This window comes from Myotis daubentonii, chromosome 11 (genome assembly GCF_963259705.1).
Source record: "Myotis daubentonii chromosome 11, mMyoDau2.1, whole genome shotgun sequence".
Lineage (NCBI taxonomy): Eukaryota > Metazoa > Chordata > Mammalia > Chiroptera > Vespertilionidae > Myotis > Myotis daubentonii.
The window spans coordinates 3,988,441-4,005,524 of record NC_081850.1 but is presented as its reverse complement, the minus strand read 5'-3'; the positions used below and the strand labels follow the sequence as shown (position 1 = coordinate 4,005,524).

The window sequence follows — 17,084 nt, the reverse complement described above, 5'->3', positions numbered from 1 at the left end:
GTCATTGGGGCCAGGAGGACAAAGTGGATGGCACATGTGTGGCTGGCCCTGCCTTTCCGTCAAAGGACTACTTTCTAAAACATGAAAGTGCAGGAAGTTTAACATAAAAACCAGGCTTTTACGCGAGTGGAGCCGTGCCCACACTGCAGACCCTTCAAACGAAGCGCTACACCTGGCTCTTCGGAAGGGCCCCCTGAGGGACAGGTGGCCGTGAGGGCTGGCCGCTGCGCACTGCTCTGTGACGCCTCAAGTCCCTTGACCGAGGAGCTTGGAGGAGAGAGGTCGGTGGGGAAGAGACAGTTCTGAGGGCGGAGCTATGGACGCCGCTGTGCCTGACCAACAGCACCCACACCCGCGGCGCCGGCGCCAGAGGCTGCCGGACAACACGCAGCCTGTGCCTGACACCCCGACAAATCACCATGATGGTCGGTCTTCTCGTCCACTTACTCAGGAGGCTTTCTTCTGGCCTTGTGCATTATAAAGAGTTCTGAACTAGGACTAGTATTTATATTCATTGACAAATCATAAAAAACACGTCATTACGTAGACTCAGACCGTGTATGCTGAAATGTGATAACTGATATGTTCTTTGAAATTTTGGAAACTAAATAAAAACAATCTCATTAGGTTACTTCCCTAGATGACTACTCTAGAACTGTTAAGATTTACAATAACATTTAAAAAATGACTTCATCCCTAGTCTTTATTCACCCTTTTAAAAAACCTCTAATTAATAAAGTGGGTCAGTGACTCAACTATTCACACCCATGTGTCATACTTAAAGAGAGATGACTAAAGACAAGCAGATGCCAAAAATATTGGATTTTTTTCTAGTTAAAAAAATATGAAGAAAACTTAGCTTTAAAGAAAAACAGATAATGGGGAGCAAACTGCCAAGCAGTCTCAAATGCAACAAAACTCACGGTTACTTTCCCCCTCTTTGATGTTCATTTATACCCGGGGCCAAATTAGGAGAAAAACAAATTATTTGCTGAACTTACACTTCAGTTTTCCCTTACTCAGGGGGAAAAGCACCCCTAAATAAGTAAAATGCAGAATACTTAATATCTAAATGGTTTTTCTTTACCCCCAAATCAAGTGCAGCCGAGCAGAAATTCTGTGTTTGTCACCAATCCTTTATTGAAACTGGTAACTTCCACACTTTCTAATAGAACAAAAAAAATAATGTTCAGTATATACAGTCTTTTCATGGACTATTTGACTATACACAAGGCAGGGTGATAACACAATCTAATCTTCATAATAATTTGTGCAGAAAAAGAGACCTGACAGACAACGTGTGAACAGTACAGTGAAATGACATCACAGGTCCAGTGAAACGCAGCCTGACACAAAACGCACGCATGGCGGCCAGGGACGCCTCCCCGGGAGAGGCTGGTCAGTAGTAATTCACCCCGAGTCGGACGCAGAGATCTGGTGTGTGGCTATAAGTCTCTTCAGCGAGACCACCTCTGCAGATAGGTTTGCTATGCCCTGCTTCAAAAACAAGTTCTCCGGGTCGGACACTTTGTAGCCATTGTCTTTCATTTCAGCAACTCCAGCCTGGAAACTGTTCTGAGTTTTGCCCGTAAGTTCTTTCTGATGCCAGTGTTCCGACCGGAGAGACCAGTCTTGGATGTTAGTCACTTGCACTGAAAAAGGAGTGAGGGGGGGATGGCCCGCACTTGGGGCACTGAGCTTCTCCAGTCCGAAATGCCTCTTGGCCGTCGTGCCAACGGCCGAGGGAAGTTTGTGAGTGGCCTCAAAGTCAGTGTCGAGCGCCTCTACTTTGATCTGCATGGCTTTGGCTTTAATGCGGAGCTTGTGTGGCAAAGCAGAGGAGTTCGCTTCCGGGACTTTCACCACCGTGGCATGTCCATGCTGCAGCTCGAGGGGCGAGTGCATCGGGCCTTTGGGAACCTGCTGCTCATCTTCTCCGTCCGAGGACTTTCCCACGGCACCATCATCGGTTTCCGACGTTCTCGGGGAGTTGCTGGAGGACCGGCTGGCCGGCAGGAGAGGCGGGGAGTGTGAGTAGGCAGGGAAAGAGCTGCCCACGTAGTTCTGATACACGGCCGCCCGGTAGGCGCCGGGGTCGTCCCGGGGCTCCCGGGCATAGCCCTCCAGTTCCACCGGCTCCTGCTTGATGGCCTGCAGCTTGCCGGCAGGACTCGGGCAGCCGCTCCGGCTGCGCGCGGCGCCCTCCCGCGCCGGCTCCAGGGAGCCCTCGGCGGCCTCGGCCCGCGCGCCCGGCGGCGAGTGCCGGATGACCGAGATGCAGCTGCTGGCCGCCGGCTCGTCCGCGAAGGCCCCGCCGGGCGCCGCGGCCGGGTAGTCTTGGAAGTAGACGGCCGCGGAATTCCTGAGCTTCTGGATCTCTTGGGCATATGCCGTGGAGCTAATTAAACCAAACTTCAATTTTAGGGAAAGCAGCTCAGCTTTCAGAGTGGCGTTTTCTTCTCCCAGTGCAATCAGTTTGTTCTCCAGCACCAGGTCATTCAGCCGGCGCTTCTCCCGGGACCTCTTGGCAGCTTCGTTATTCTTCCGCCTTTTCTCCCAATACATGGCGTCTTTCTTTTCATCGGGGATGAACTCCCGCTTCCGCCGGCACGCGGAGGACTTGCCTTTCCCCACACTCCCTTCGCCCAGAAGCAGCTCCTCTCCCGTGGACAAGTCCTCGGAGACGTCAGTTAAGGCCGAACTGAGCACCATCACCTTGTCCGCGCTGCAGCCGGGGTCCAGCGAGGCCTGCTCCTTCTTGACGGCCTGCATCTTCCTCAGCTGCATGGGAGGCGCGCCCTCGCGGTGCCGCCGTCCCGGCGCTCTCAAATGCTGTCCGCCCGCGCGTCAACATCCATCCATGTCCCTCCTCCTGTCCGCCTGCCCTGCCCGGACAGCCTCCGCTCTCCCGCGAGTGGAGGGGGGTCTTCGAGGTGACCTGCAACACAGGGAAGAAACAGTTATCCATTTGGTGACTGTTTACCAGCAATTATGGACAGGGACTGTGCCAAGCACTTAGGGCATACAGGTCCGAACAAGACGCCGTTTTCCTTCAGAGTCTGCATTCTTAAAAGGGAAGTGCCCCAGTTCCGAGACTGTAAGGTTGTCAAGGACAAATCCCCAAGGAGGCCTGGGGGGAGCACTCAGTGCGAGGTGCCCCGGAGTGAGAGAACACCCCGAGGATGCGGGGATGCGGGGGTGTGGGGTTGCGGGGATGCGGGGGTGTGGAGGATGCCGGGGTGTGGAGGATGGGAGGATGGGGGGATGTGGAGGATGGATGTGGGGGTGTGGAGGATGCGGGGGTGTGGAGGATGGATGTGGGGGTGTGGAGGATGCGGGGGTGTGGAGGATGGGAGGATGCGGGGATGTGGAGGATGGGAGGATGCGGGGATGTGGAGGATGGATGTGGGGGTGTGGAGGATGGGAGGATGCGGGGGTGTGGAGGATGGATGTGGGGGTGTGGAGGATGCGGGGGTGTGGAGGATGGGAGGATGCGGGGATGTGGAGGATGGGAGGATGCGGGGATGTGGAGGATGGGAGGATGCGGGGATGTGGAGGATGGGAGGATGCGGGGATGTGGAGGATGGGAGGATGCGGGGATGTGGAGGATGGGAGGATGCGGGGATGTGGAGGATGGATGTGGGGGTGTGGAGGATGGGAGGATGCGGGGGTGTGGAGGATGGGAGGATGCGGGGATGTGGAGGATGCCGGGGTGTGGAGGATGGGAGGATGCGGGGATGTGGAGGATGGATGTGGGGGTGTGGAGGATGCGGGGGTGTGGAGGATGGGAGGATGCGGGGATGTGGAGGATGGATGTGGGGGTGTGGAGGATGGGAGGATGCGGGGATGTGGAGGATGCCGGGGTGTGGAGGATGGGAGGATGCGGGGATGTGGAGGATGGATGTGGGGGTGTGGAGGATGGGAGGATGTAGGGGTGTGGAGGATGGGAGGATGTGGGGGTGTGGAGGATGGGAGGATGGGGGGATGTGGAGGATGGGAGGATGCGGGGATGTGGAGGATGGGAGGATGCGGGGATGTGGAGGATGGATGTGGGGGTGTGGAGGATGGGAGGATGCGGGGATGCGGGGATGTGGGGGTGTGGAGGATGGGAGGATGCGGGGATGCGGGGATGCGGGGGTGTGGAGGATGGGGGGATGCGGGGATGCGGGGGTGTGGAGGATGGGAGGATGTGGGGGTGTGGAGGATGGATGTGGGGGTGTGGAGGATGGATGTGGGGGTGTGGAGGATGGATGTGGGGGTGTGGAGGATGTGGGGGTGTGGAGGATGGGAGGATGTGGGGGTGTGGAGGATGGGAGGATGTGGGGGTGTGGAGGATGGATGTGGGGGTGTGGAAGATGGATGTGGGGGTGTGGAGGATGGATGTGGGGGTGTGGAGGATGCGGGGGTGTGGAGGATGGGAGGAAGGTTGTTCCAGGAGCAGGAAAGGTGGGGTGGGGTGGGCATGTGGGGATGGCACTTCGCAGGAAGGAATTGGCGGCACCTCTGCTTGGTAGTTTTACAGCCCTTGCACATTGTGGTGTTTAGAAAATGTGACATAACATTTATATCACTGAGAAGCAAGCAAGCCAACCTCTTAAGAGTAACTTTTCCAAGTAAATTCCTTTATTATCATAAACAAGTCCTATCATTATATGGAATAAAATTCAAATGGAGCTAAATTCTTATTTCCCCTAAACTAAATAAAATCACACAAACAACCTACTTGTAGTTGTTTTAGTCTGACTCTTACATGGACACACACCTGTCTCTCCCCCGCCTGCCAGGCGCACAGCACACGCAGTGCCAAGCAGCTCCTCCGACGCTCCCGCGCTGTGAGCTGGGCAAGTGCCTTTCTCTGGTTCCTTCTAACTGATTTATCAAACATCCACTGAAGAGTGAAGCACCCCAAGTGCTTTTTCTAGTCCTGAAAATTCTGTCAAAATAGGTTTCATTTATGTAGTAGCTTTGGACTAAAATAAATCGTGACTAATCAGAGGTGTGTTTTTTCTTTTAAGTACAGTAGGATTCTTGAAACTTAAGATTATGTTAGGCCTTGGCCCGACAGCTCAGTGGTGAGAGCATCGTCCTGATATGCCAAGGTTGTGGGTTCGATCCCCTGTCAGGGCACATGTAAGTGGCAACCAATGAATGCATGAATAAGTGGAACAACACATCTGATGTTTCTTTCCCTCACTCTTTCCTGCCCTCTCCCTCTCCCCCCCCTTTTCCCATCTCTCAAATCAATAAAAATAAAAATAAAAATTTTAAACTGGAAGAATGTAATTATGAAAAGAATTTCTTTTCACTTTACTAATTACTTTCAAACAAAATATAAAAACTCAAAAACAAAACCATCAATTAGCTTCCCCTTGCACTGATGAAATATTTACAACCTGAATCTGACTTGCCATGAGATAATAAACCCATTTAGGCTCCATAACGGGCTTTTGGTGGTGGTTTCTGGATCTGTGATTCCAGACAGGTTTCTCCACCTTATTTTCCAGATAACCCTCCTAAAGGAGACGCAGGCCCGCCGGCTGCCCGCATCCCCCCGGCCACCCTGGTGAGGGGCCTGTTTCTGCTCAGAGCCGCCCCTTCTCTGCTGTGCATAGCTTTCTGATGACTAATGAGATGAAGCTTAATTTCATCAGCTGGAAAAGCCTGCCACCTTCCTGTGTCGTTTCCAGAAGCAATAGAAGGAATGATGCAATAATTTCAGGATCATAAAAATAAGGTTTAATGCCACATTCTTGTGTATCAAATTGAGCCAACACGAAAACAGTGAACTGCGCCTTAGCGCAATTTGGGATTAATACCAAGTTTCTGAAAACCCAACTTTAATGGAGGATGAGGGCGAGGCGCCGCGGCAGCAGTGAGGGCGCGGAGAGGGCCTTTCTGGTTACACTTTAGTGGCACGGCACCATTCCCACTGGGTTCTGTCTTCTGACACAGAAACGCGCTTTCCCCCTGCGTGGAATGGTTTCTTTCCTCTAAGGATCTGTATTCCCTAATCCAGGTAAAGTCCCCTAGAGTCCTGGCCGAGGCAGAGAGAAAGCAGCCCTACTCCCATTTACCGAAAATACCCCGCTTGTCTCAAAATCTCGTAACCCCTTTCTTCCCAGGGTCTGCGTGCTGCCCGTCGCTTTACCATCACCACGCGCTGTGGGGCATCCGCACCTGCAGAAACCTGTGTCTTCTGAGGGAGTCCCTTCCTCGCGCACTGCACTGCGCGTGCTCGAATGGGGGCTCTTCCCACCAGCAGCTGCCTCTGTGACTCCACCGCGAATCACCACAGACTGCCCTGGGGTACTCTCTCTAACATCATCTTCCAAATAGCCGTGCGGTGAGAGAAGCGGGCACCAGCAGCGTGAGACAGTCGCTGGCCGCGCGTGCCCAGCAGCAGGGCTCACGTGCAGTCCTAAACGGGCTCCGTAACTTTCCACCACGGACCCATACGAGAGCAATGTTGCCACAGGCTAACGACGTGCGTGAGAGCGGAGCTTCCACGGCATCTCATCAATATAATAACGCGGGATAAGACGTTATTGGAGGACCTGCTGCACTGCGAAGCCCAATGAACATACTTGTATCCTAGCAACAAACTGAACATATTAGCTGTTCAACATTTCATTGAGAGCAACTCATTTGCCTTATATAGGAGAGTTTTGTAACCAATAAACTTTTCTGATTTTTTTTTAAATATTTTGTAAATTCTAAAAAGAAAAGTTCTACTTCTTAGCAGAGAGCTTCTCTTATTCATTCATTGATTTATTCAACACATGTCCCTGCTGTGCACTGAGCCAGCCCAGGGCATATGAAGGGCAGGGGGAAAAAACGAACTCCCAGGTGTCCAGGACTCCCGGTCTTTGGTGGGAGACAGAGAGTGGGATTGTGAGGTGTGAGACCAAAGGGGCCGGTGCACTTCCCACACTGCTGCTCGCTGCACTGCTTTTGCCTTGGTACGATGATAAAAACAAAGACCATCATCACGGCTCCACTTACTGACACTAATGTGCAGCAGCCACTGTGGCTGGCCTGTTGTTACTCCATCACCCCACAATAACCATTTCCTGGTGAGAACACGGAGGTGCCGAGAAGTTCAGGGACTTGCCTAGGGTCACACAGCCAGGTAAGTGGCAGAACGCAGCCCCACCTGGCCCGACTCCAATCCCATTCCCCCGGCAGCGCCCTCTCCTAACCTGGCAGGGGCGGTGGGGTGTATATTCTGCAGTGCACCTCATTCACACGCGGCTCCTCTGTGTCACCCTCATTCCTCAGTGATACACACCCATGTGCCGACTCACATGGGGACAGTATGGCAATGCTAGATGCCGCCAGAACTCCTTTCAGGCCACAGAGGCACCCCCTGGAACTTTCCTCCAGCTTCCTCAGAGTTGCTTTCCACCGAAGGTATTTAATGAATTGAGAAAACACTAAGTTTTCCTATCTCCGCTAAAATATTCACCTCTTGGAAACTTTATTCATGCTAAAATAAATAGAGGAAAAGAAAATCGCAGCTTTGGCACTGTATCCCTTCTCAGCCTGGGGTGGAGTGGGCGCGAAACCACAGGAGGCGAGTGGCTGTCCAGGAGCACCGGGCAGCCGAAGCCGGAGACGGGCCGGGCGCCTCGGCAGTCGCTCAGCACGAGCTCAGCCTGGGCGGGCGCAGAGGCCGGTTAGTGCCCTGAAGACATCGGTGTGCATGCTCGCCAATGGCTTCATCTCAAACCAAGGCTGCCCCGGTGATGAATGTGCCCGCCACTCGCCTCGGCCTCCTGTCCTCAGACCACCACGGACATTGTGTGCATCAGCCATCGCTCTAGTTTCCTTTGTGGTGAGTAACTGACACTAAATGCCAACTCTGTGATGTGGGTGTGTTCAGCATGACTAGCTTCATTACACCCATTAGGTAATGTGGCTGCTTCTTAAAAACAAATAAAAAGAGAAATTGAAGAGCAGGCGTCATCACGCCCGAATGGACATTTTTCCCATGTCCAGTGTGGACGTGCTGCGGCTAGTGGGTGCGTTCCCAGAGCACGTGGCACTATTTCCACAGGCAGGAGTTCTCGTTCATAAGCCGGGAGTTTTAAAGTCTATTTAACACAAGTGACCAGAATATTGCTTTCAATTAAGATTAAAATGTGGCTTAGAAAATTCCTCTAAAAGAATGAAACTTTACGATATCAATTCTAGGCCAAGTTCTTCCTGGAGGAGGAGCGCCCTCATCACTGACGTCGCGTGAACGGAGGCCTGTCTCTTCCCGGCCTCCCATCCGCCCGCCCGAGAAGCGACCGCGACATTTCACACTCTTTGCGGAGCAAGAAAAGAAGCAGCATTTTGTTTCAAGTACCTGAAATCTTACTAATAGTTTAGACACTAAAAGCTATTATAGGAAAATTTTGTTATTAATTCTCTCTAAAGGAGAAGGCTTATTGCAAATTGTTCCTTTTATATATTTTTATTTTAAAATCTGTCAATAAAAGAGGAAATACTATTTCATATGCCCAATGACATAGAAACATTTTTATAGAACTATCTCATCTCTCCTCTCCTCTCTCGAATGCGCTGTTTATTCCCTGAGAGGTATAGTACAGACATCATTAACAGCAAAAAAGGCCTTTATGTGCCACTGTAAGTCATCTCCCCAGTAAGCAGAGAGTTGCTTGTTTTGGAGATAAGTGCCATTTAAGTGAAAGGGGAAAAAAGTTAATCAATTCACGGCTCTTTAAACTATTAATACTAGTAAAAGATTAACCCACATTTTCTTCCTGTGTGTACAATCCATGGCATGACTGTTTCAATAACATGCTTTACTTCTTTTCCTGGATAAAAATGAAAGCCAGTGTTTAAAAGCAGAGATTAAGCAGGAAAAAACACACATGTCCAATCAAGGGTGGAGTGGGGGGACAAAAACTCAGGAAACACTGAAGTTGCAAGAAAGAGGATTTCTAATCAGTCAGAAAAATAAAAGGCTTTTTAAATTAAAAAGAGAAAACTATGTTAAACCTCTCCAAGTGCCAATGAAGCGCCTCCCATTAACAATATAATTCTGTCTGCAGTAACACAGACTTGAACATTAAACCAGAGAGAAATGTGTGTTTACTGAGAGATGAACACACTCATCAACAGGCACGCACACTTCGCTAAAGCCTAGCCCGTCACCGCAACAACTGGCCCAGTTTCCTATTTGGGCGCGTCCATAAATACTGTGTCAAAACCACTGATCGAGTTTATGACGAGTGAAAGTTCCTTGCTCCTCATCCTCCACAAAGGACGACTTGAAAATGCCATTTAAACTTAAATAAATGATAAAACTGCATTTCATTACAGCAGGGAAATAACTGAAGGAACTGAAATAAAACAGCATAATGGCATTTTTTTTAAATAAAAGAAGCCAGTGTTTGTAACCTAGCACATGAGAATATTCTGAAGGCCGCACAGAGCTGCGCAGAGGCTAATACAGCTGCGGGGCATTAGAAATCCGGACAAAACCACCCTCCCTCAGATGGAGGCAACTGAGGGGTGGGGACGGAACAGCAGTGCACTTGCTAAAAATCTGCAGTCATTTCAAAATGGGGATCTTTTTCCTGACACTTTCAGAAAAATAATTTATCAGTCTAAGCCAGCCGTGGGCAAACTGTGGCCCGCGGGCCGGATCCGGCCCATTTGAAATGAATAAAACTATTGAAAAAAAAGACCGTACCCTTTTATGTAATGATGTTTACTTTGAATTTATATTAGTTCACACAAACACTCCATCCATGCTTTTGTTCCGGCCCTCCGGTCCAGTTTAAGAACCCATTGTGGCCCTCGAGTCAAAAAGTTTGCCCACCCCTGGTCTAAGCTCAACTCTTAAGGGACACCACCAATCACAAGGTAATCCACTTACAGGACAGTCTGCGGGGTAAGTACACAGCAAGTCATGAGGGCAAAACTGGTGTGGGCAAAAGGGTGGGTGGGAGGGCTCTGGGAGGGAAAGTTCTGGCATGTTTGTGATTGTATTGAAGAAGCATTCCAGTTCTCCTCAGTTTGACTGTTTGATTGCTTCTTTTAAATTTCATTTTCTTTTTTTAAATGTTTTTATTAACTTCAGAGAGAGGGAGAGAGAGAGAGAGAGAGAGAGAGAGAGAGAGAGAGAGAGAGAGAGAGAGGAAGAGAGAGAGAGAGAAACATCAATGATGAGAGAATCACCTACTGGCTGACTCCTGCATGCCCCGTCCTGGGGATAGAACCCACAACCTGGGCATGTGCCTGATGGGAACAAACCAGTGAGCTCCTGGTTCATAGGTCACACTCAACCACTGAGCCACACGGGCCAGGCTAATTTCACTTTCTTTCTCAGTTTGCAGATGACTCCAAATGTCATTTGCTTTACTATGTGCCTTAGGAGCAGGGCAAGTTTTTTATAAATGTTTATTTTGAGTGTTTATTGGGAGTCTGCTTAGTTGCAGGTTAAGGTCTCTGGAAAGTTAGTTAATAAAAGACACCGTGTTCTGATAACTAAAAAGGCTTATATATATTCTGATTCCAATGAAGCTGCACAAATCATTACGAAAGGCTTCTAGCAAATCCTTACTAAACTTTCTTATCATGAAACAAGCTCATGCACTCTGATTCAAACCATATGAGAACAGCATTTTCTTTTTATACTACAGGAAAGTTATTTGCAGAGAAATCTGAGAGATAATAGGGAGTGGTGGTAATATAAATTCATTTTGAAACTGAAAATCTCTTATGTAATGTCTGTGATCAAAGGTCAACATCTTTCGACATTCTCGTATGAGTCCGATTTGGATAAAAATCAACTCCAGTATAATTTAGAAAAATAACAGGATATCAAACAATGTGTTAACCCTACGAAACACAGGTCTACCTTACAAAAACAAGAGAAAAATATTAAAGGAAACTTCAATTACATTGTTTCTGTCACATTTTGAACTGAATCCCAAGTGTGCTCTCATTCCTCAATACGAATTAAAAATAAACAACTTTTAACAGCACCGATGCCATGTGGATGACAATGGAAATAGTGAAGTATGTGTGATTTTAGTCGGGCAAAAATAAAGGCCAGGCAACATGACCGCACCTTTTCCACTGCGTGCGCAATCAGTCACGTCTGGGAACTGGCTCCCGGACCGGGCAAGGTCAGCTCGAAATATCCACTCAGCTGGTGAGTCAGGCGCATTGCTCAACCGGGGAGGGCTCTAACAAAGGGTTTGAACTTGCAGGTTGTTGCATCACAGTCATGTTATAATTGCACTTTGCAAAGATAAGCCTTTAACACAGAAAAGGAAATTGCTTCAAAAATTACAATGAGCTTGTACTCACACTCGGGGAAGAGCTGGGGGGGGGGGGTGCTGCCAGCAGGCCTCTCCACACCCGTTGCAGGCTGCTAATTCATCTGTGTGCCTCCACTTCCTGATCTAGGAAGCGGGCTGGCCATAGAACACTCAGCACAGTGCGCAGTGCGGGCACATGCAGGCTGGTGCTGAGGGGCTGTCAGCTTCTGACCTCAGTTCTGAGGAGTGGGCGGTGCCAAGGCACCCATGAGGAGGGTGAGTCCAGGCCTTGCTAGCCCCTCTGGCTCTCAGTGAGAACCTGCCTGTGTCAGGGATTTAGGCTTCAGCCTTTGGGTCTCCTCCCTCCCTCCCAGACCCAGGCCACAGAATTTTAGAGGCAGACTCTCAGGCCAAGGCAACTGCCAGGGAGGTCAGGAGACTGGAGAGCGGAGCCGTGGCACTTTTAACACCATTGCTGCCCCCACGCACACCCTCGGATCTGGGGCAGTTCCCCAAACACCAGCCCGTGACTGGGGGGCTGAAGTCCTGCCATCCTGCCAAGAATCCCCCTCAAGCGCAGTCACCACTGGACGCGAGGGCAGGGTTTTGAGAAAAAGGTTAATCATGATTAGAACAAAAATTGTTCCCAGAAGGATCTCTAACTACATAGGCGCAGCACAAGCTTCAGTCCTTGCTGTGATCGCAGAGACTCGGCAGGGAAGAAGGAAAAATAGCCCGGTTCCTGGTCAATAACAGCACAGGAAGCACCTACTGAGCTCGCTCCCTCAGTTCACCCCCAGCCATAGAAGGAAGGGCCAGCGAGCTCCAGCCCGGCCTCGGGGCCTCGGGGCCTCGCTCTTGCCCACCCAGGGCCTGTGCGCTTCACACTTGACCGGCGGCCTGGGAGTCGGCAGAGCCTCGCATCGCCCACCTCCCCGCCAGCCCCGGAGCCCGTCCCCGACGTGTCCGCCCCGACGTGTCCGCGGGATGAGAGCTCCTCTGACATAGGAGGCGCGTGGGGCTTTGGCTTTGTTTCACCGTGTCTGGATTTAGGAGAATCCGTCCTCTCCTCCAGCCTCTGGCCGCATGAACGAATGGGCTAAAACATACATCGACCCAACTAGCCACTCCAGCGGGGACCCTGCAACCACCATCGGGGCTGGGGAGCCCCCACCCCCATCTCTGTGGCGTGTTGGCACCTGGAGGTTTTCTTAGGTCTTTTTCACATTCCGCGAACCCAGAGCGCTCGACTCGGAAACACAACGAAGCCTCCGGGAACAAAGGTGTCCGCGGAGGTCCGTGCGGCAGGCAAGCGGCAGGCAAGCGGCAGGCCCTCCCGGAGCGGCCCCCTCCGCGCGGCCTCGCCCGGGTCCCTCCACCCCCCGCCGGCCCTCCCTCGGCCCAGGGCCCCTCGCGCACCCGCACTCCCGGCCGGCGGTGCCCCCGCGCCCGCTGCGCCGCGCCCACCCGGGCCCGCCCCCCCAGTGGGCGGCGCAGCGGGGCCTCGCAGCGCCCGGACCCCGCGCCAGAACAAAGGAATGCGGGGACCCCGCGAGCGGGAGCGCGGGCCGCCGAGCACAAGCGCCGCCCAGGGCGCTCGGGGTACCACCCCCACGCGGCCAGACCCCACGGGTCCGCAGGAGGGAGGGTCGCGCTCGAAGGTCGCCAGCGGAAGGTGACGCTACGCGGCCCCCTGCAGGCCAGCTCCAGCCGCAAAGTAGGTCGGGGTCTGACCCCGGGGCGAGCAATATTAGCTTCTAGTATTTGGGGTGATATAATTTGTTCCAGTGGTGAAGCTTTATAATACACTCCCAAAAACCACCCCACGACGCGGCACTTTTAATTATTTAAATGTTAGGAAAATCTGACATATACACACCATCATACACATATATTACACATTAAGAGTTCAGGAAGAAACATAAAATCTGGGTACATTATAGTATGTTCATCTCTCCTCGCATAAACAAAAGTAGGTTATCCAGGCAAAAATACAACCTACTAATTTATATGTGTTTCCCATGTATCTGATCTGATCTGGAGAACAAATACGATGTGAAATAAGCAATTGGGGATCAGTCGCTGCTATTTACAAAGCCAAGCCGAGGCTGACACTGGCCCTGCCTGCCTCCACAGGAACGGCACTTCCCTGAGCTGTCCTCTAGAAAGATACAGAGAGTCAGAATCCAGCAAATCACCGGGCTCTGGGAAATGTCTTCCTAAAAATACAGTCTTATCAAAGCTCTCCGAAGGCGTGGAGTTAAAACTACAGCAAATGGCCTTGAGCACGGATTTGCACACAGCCCTGGAGAAACACCAGAAATAGCACTGGGAGGCCGCAATTGTTAAAATCTGATCGGACTAAATTTAGAAGAATGCACATTTCATGTAGGGAAAGACATACATAGGGCAGCATAAGCAAACTCAATGCTTACCCGGTTGTCTGTTTTCCTGTGTAATCTATCCCTTAAAAAAATGTTACAGTGGCATTTAAAGTCTGAGATTGTCCTACTTTCTTTGTAACAAGATTATAAAATCATGTAATTAGCTCCCTCTTCCTATGCTCACTGCCAGCAAATTCAGCCGTTACATAATGCAACATTTCCAGGAAACTGATGTGATCTGTCACGTCGTGTCTGAGAAAAAGCAACAATAAGGTGAGGAAAGGGCTGATCGTAAGGAATGCATGAAAATTAGGCGGGGGGGGGGGCGGGGGGGGGAGGTAAACGTCACAAGGGCTCATTCCAGATTTACAAATAATAGCTCAGATACTACCAGGAGCGAACCCTGTCGTATCTGAGATCAGAATTCAACCCGAGGAAGTCTTCCTTTCATGTTTTGTAGGAATGTTTTAAAATGAACCTTTTTATTGGGGACGTACTATAGATGTGAATAACGACCTAATACTCAACGCTGCGCTAACGTTCCCAGATCATCGCACACGTACGCGCAGTCCCAGATGAGCCGTAATCCTCGCCAATCTCTCGCCGTGGGCAGATTATGCAATGTGTGCAAGGACAAACCACAACCTCCCGAAGCGCGGGTGCCACACGCTGACGACAAACGCGGAGGAAAACGTCTGTGCTCACACCGCCCGGACAAAAACAAACGCGGCGCAGGCATTCTCCGAGTGCCGTCACTGTTCACGCCACCGATCCTTTCTCAACAAGAAAATCCAGACTATTTCCCATTACTCAGCCGCCCCCCCCCAACCCCCCGCCCCCCCTCCCCGCCGCCAGCGCCGCAGAAAGCAGGAGAAAGGAGAGAGCGTTGCCCTTCCCGCTCGAGATGTCTCAGCCTCGGCTACTTCTCCGCTTCGCTCTACCAAAACATCAATTTTCCCGAAATCAGGAGACATTATGCAACAGCGGCGGGGAGGGGGTGGGGGTGGGGACCTCGAACCAGCCCGGTCTACGTGCCGGCGCGAGGGCGCTGCAATCAAAGCAGCCACCTTAAGGTGGCGAGTCCCCTCTCCCGACAAGGCAGCAAAAGTTTATGTAACGAATGCCCCGCGCACACTTGCCGCCGCCGGCCAGCCCCGCGCACAGCCCGGTCCCCGCCCGGCTGCCGGCGCCCGCGCGCCCCGGGAGCGGGCGGGGAGCCCGGAGCCGGGCCGGGTCGGCAGTGGGCGGAGCGCTTACCGTGTTCCTGCTCTCGGGCCGGCGAGCAGGGCGGCGGGGAGAAGGAACGGGGGCCGGGAGCGGGCCCGGCGGCGCTTGGGCTCGGGCTGGGGCCGGGCTCCCGGGCGGAGGCGAGGGCGCGGCTCGGGAGGCGGGTGGCGCGCGGGTCCGCGGGCGCCGTGGCCGCGCCGGGAGATGTGTGTTAGTAGGTCAGTTCCGAGCGCCGCGCTACGTCGCCGCCCGCCAGCCCCACCGTGACGGGCGACCGGGCCCCAATCGCCGCGCCCGCACCCGCCCCCCGCCCGCCGCCAATGGCCGCGGCCGGCGGGGGCGGGCTCTGGCGGCCACGCCCCCTCCCACTCCCCCTCCGGGCGGCGCCACCGGCACCCCGCGCCCCTCCTCCTCCACGGCCTCCGCCGCCGCCCCAGTGCTGGGAGGACCCCGCTCCCGGGTTGCGCAACCGCCAGATCTGCCGCCGGGAACGGGCGAGCCCCGGAAGGGGCCCGAGACCCCCACCCTCCGCGTCCCCCCAGCCCCGCCGCTTCCTTTCCTGTCCCGGCCGCCGCGGCCCCTCGATGGCCCCTGCGACCCCGGCTCCCAGCCGAAGCCCTTTCTGTCTCCCCGAGCGCGCCACCGGCCAGGCTACCTGTTGCCGGCCGAGCACCAGGCCGCGGGCTGCGGCGCCCCGGCCGTGGCCGAGCTCCGTGCGCCTTTCCCCGCGCGCTCGCGGGAGGACCCCCACCTCCTTGAGGTGGGCGACTGGGGAGACAAGGCGGAGGTGGGGTGGGGGGCGCTGGCGAGCTGCGAACCCTCGCGGGGGGCAGGCGGGGGCCGGGGCCGGGCGGCCGGTCCGAGCCCCGCGGGGCTGCGTAGGCAGCGATTACGCGGCCCAGCGCCTCTCCCCGGGGAGAGAAGCGCGACGCGCAAACACCGCCCCTGCACATTAGGGCGCCGGTGCCGGCCTCGGAGGCGCTGCGTCAGAGGCCTGGCGAAGGAGGGCCCCGGCCCCAGCCCCGGCCCCGCTGGTGCTCCGGCTGCTGCGCCCGCTGCCCAGGCTGCGGCGCCGGGCACGCCGCGCGGGGTCTTTGCTGCTGATCCTGGAGCTGGTCGTTCGTTAGTGTCCTCTCTGCCCTCATTGAACGCTGTCACCGTCACCTCCAAATTCCCGGCTCCGTAAGAGACTTAAAGAAATGGGAGAAGGAAACCTCGCGGCGGGGTCTTAGTCTTCGCTGGAGCTGCCCCGGCACGTGGCGTTCCAGGGGGGAGAGGGACTGCTGGAGGCCGGCCGCCCGTGCGGGGAGCCACGTTCCTGGCAGGCGTTCCCAATAGGGAACGTGCAGGCGGAGAGGTCTGCCTGCCCTGCTTGGGCTGTGGGGGAGCAAGGCTGAATTCCTCCCGTGACTTTCCACTTCTTCCTCCTCGTGATAAAAATACACTTAAAAAGAAAAGAAACATTTGAAGCAAACGCCAAAGAGAAGAGTAGTGAACCTCCAGCGGCTGTGACCCGCGGCCGTCGCTGGCAGAAAGGCTGCTGCGCTCAGTCTGTCTCCTTTTCCCTCCCCCATTCTCACGAGCACCCAGAGTGACGCCCAAATGTTTTCATGTTTCAGTTGCGTTTTTTGGAAAGACTCACATTTCAAACTGTCCTCCAAGGGCAGTGCTGTGGTTCAGAACACAGATCGCCACAGTTCACGGCGGCCTGTCTCCCAGCAGGGCCTGGCAGGTAGGCAATGTGAGCTTCACGGCTTCCCAAACCCACCTTCCAGGGAGTTGCTGGGCAGTTCAAGACGCACATCCGTGTATGGCTTTTGGGTCGGTTCCCCTCTATTAGGCATTTATCCCAAAGACTTGACTACCTTGATGAAAATGAATCCATAATTTGGTGTCTCATATTCGCTTTTCTCATTTTTACTAATAATTTTTCTTTCCCCCCAAGCGATTACAATGCCCATGATAGCTAAGGGCTCCAGGGTTAGGACGGCAGCCTGTTCCTGGAGCCCAGTGCCCCATCCGCACCCCCGCACCCCAGACGTGTTCCACATTGTTCTGCACTTTGAGCAATTCCATAGCATTCCAAATTCACTGTAGAATGAGTAGTAAATGGCCTTATACAGGACAACTTAAAATTCAAGAATTGTAAACAACATGCTTGGAGTGGATCCGGAGAGTGACAGTAGGGGAACCC

The 17,084-nt window shown here is 53.4% G+C and overlaps 1 protein-coding gene across 1 annotated transcript; it reads right to left on the bottom strand.

Moving 5' to 3' along the window:
• Positions 1 to 1,115: 1,115 nt before the first annotated feature.
• On the bottom strand, positions 1,116 to 15,059 carry NFIL3 (nuclear factor, interleukin 3 regulated). Its single transcript, XM_059656301.1, has 2 exons — positions 14,921 to 15,059; positions 1,116 to 2,938 (listed from the first exon to the last, which is right to left on the bottom strand). The coding sequence occupies exon 2, from the start codon at positions 2,785 to 2,787 to the stop codon at positions 1,411 to 1,413; it is 1,377 nt and encodes a 458-aa protein (XP_059512284.1). The 5' UTR covers positions 2,788 to 2,938; positions 14,921 to 15,059; the 3' UTR covers positions 1,116 to 1,410.
• Between the last annotated feature and the right edge of the window lie 2,025 nt (positions 15,060 to 17,084).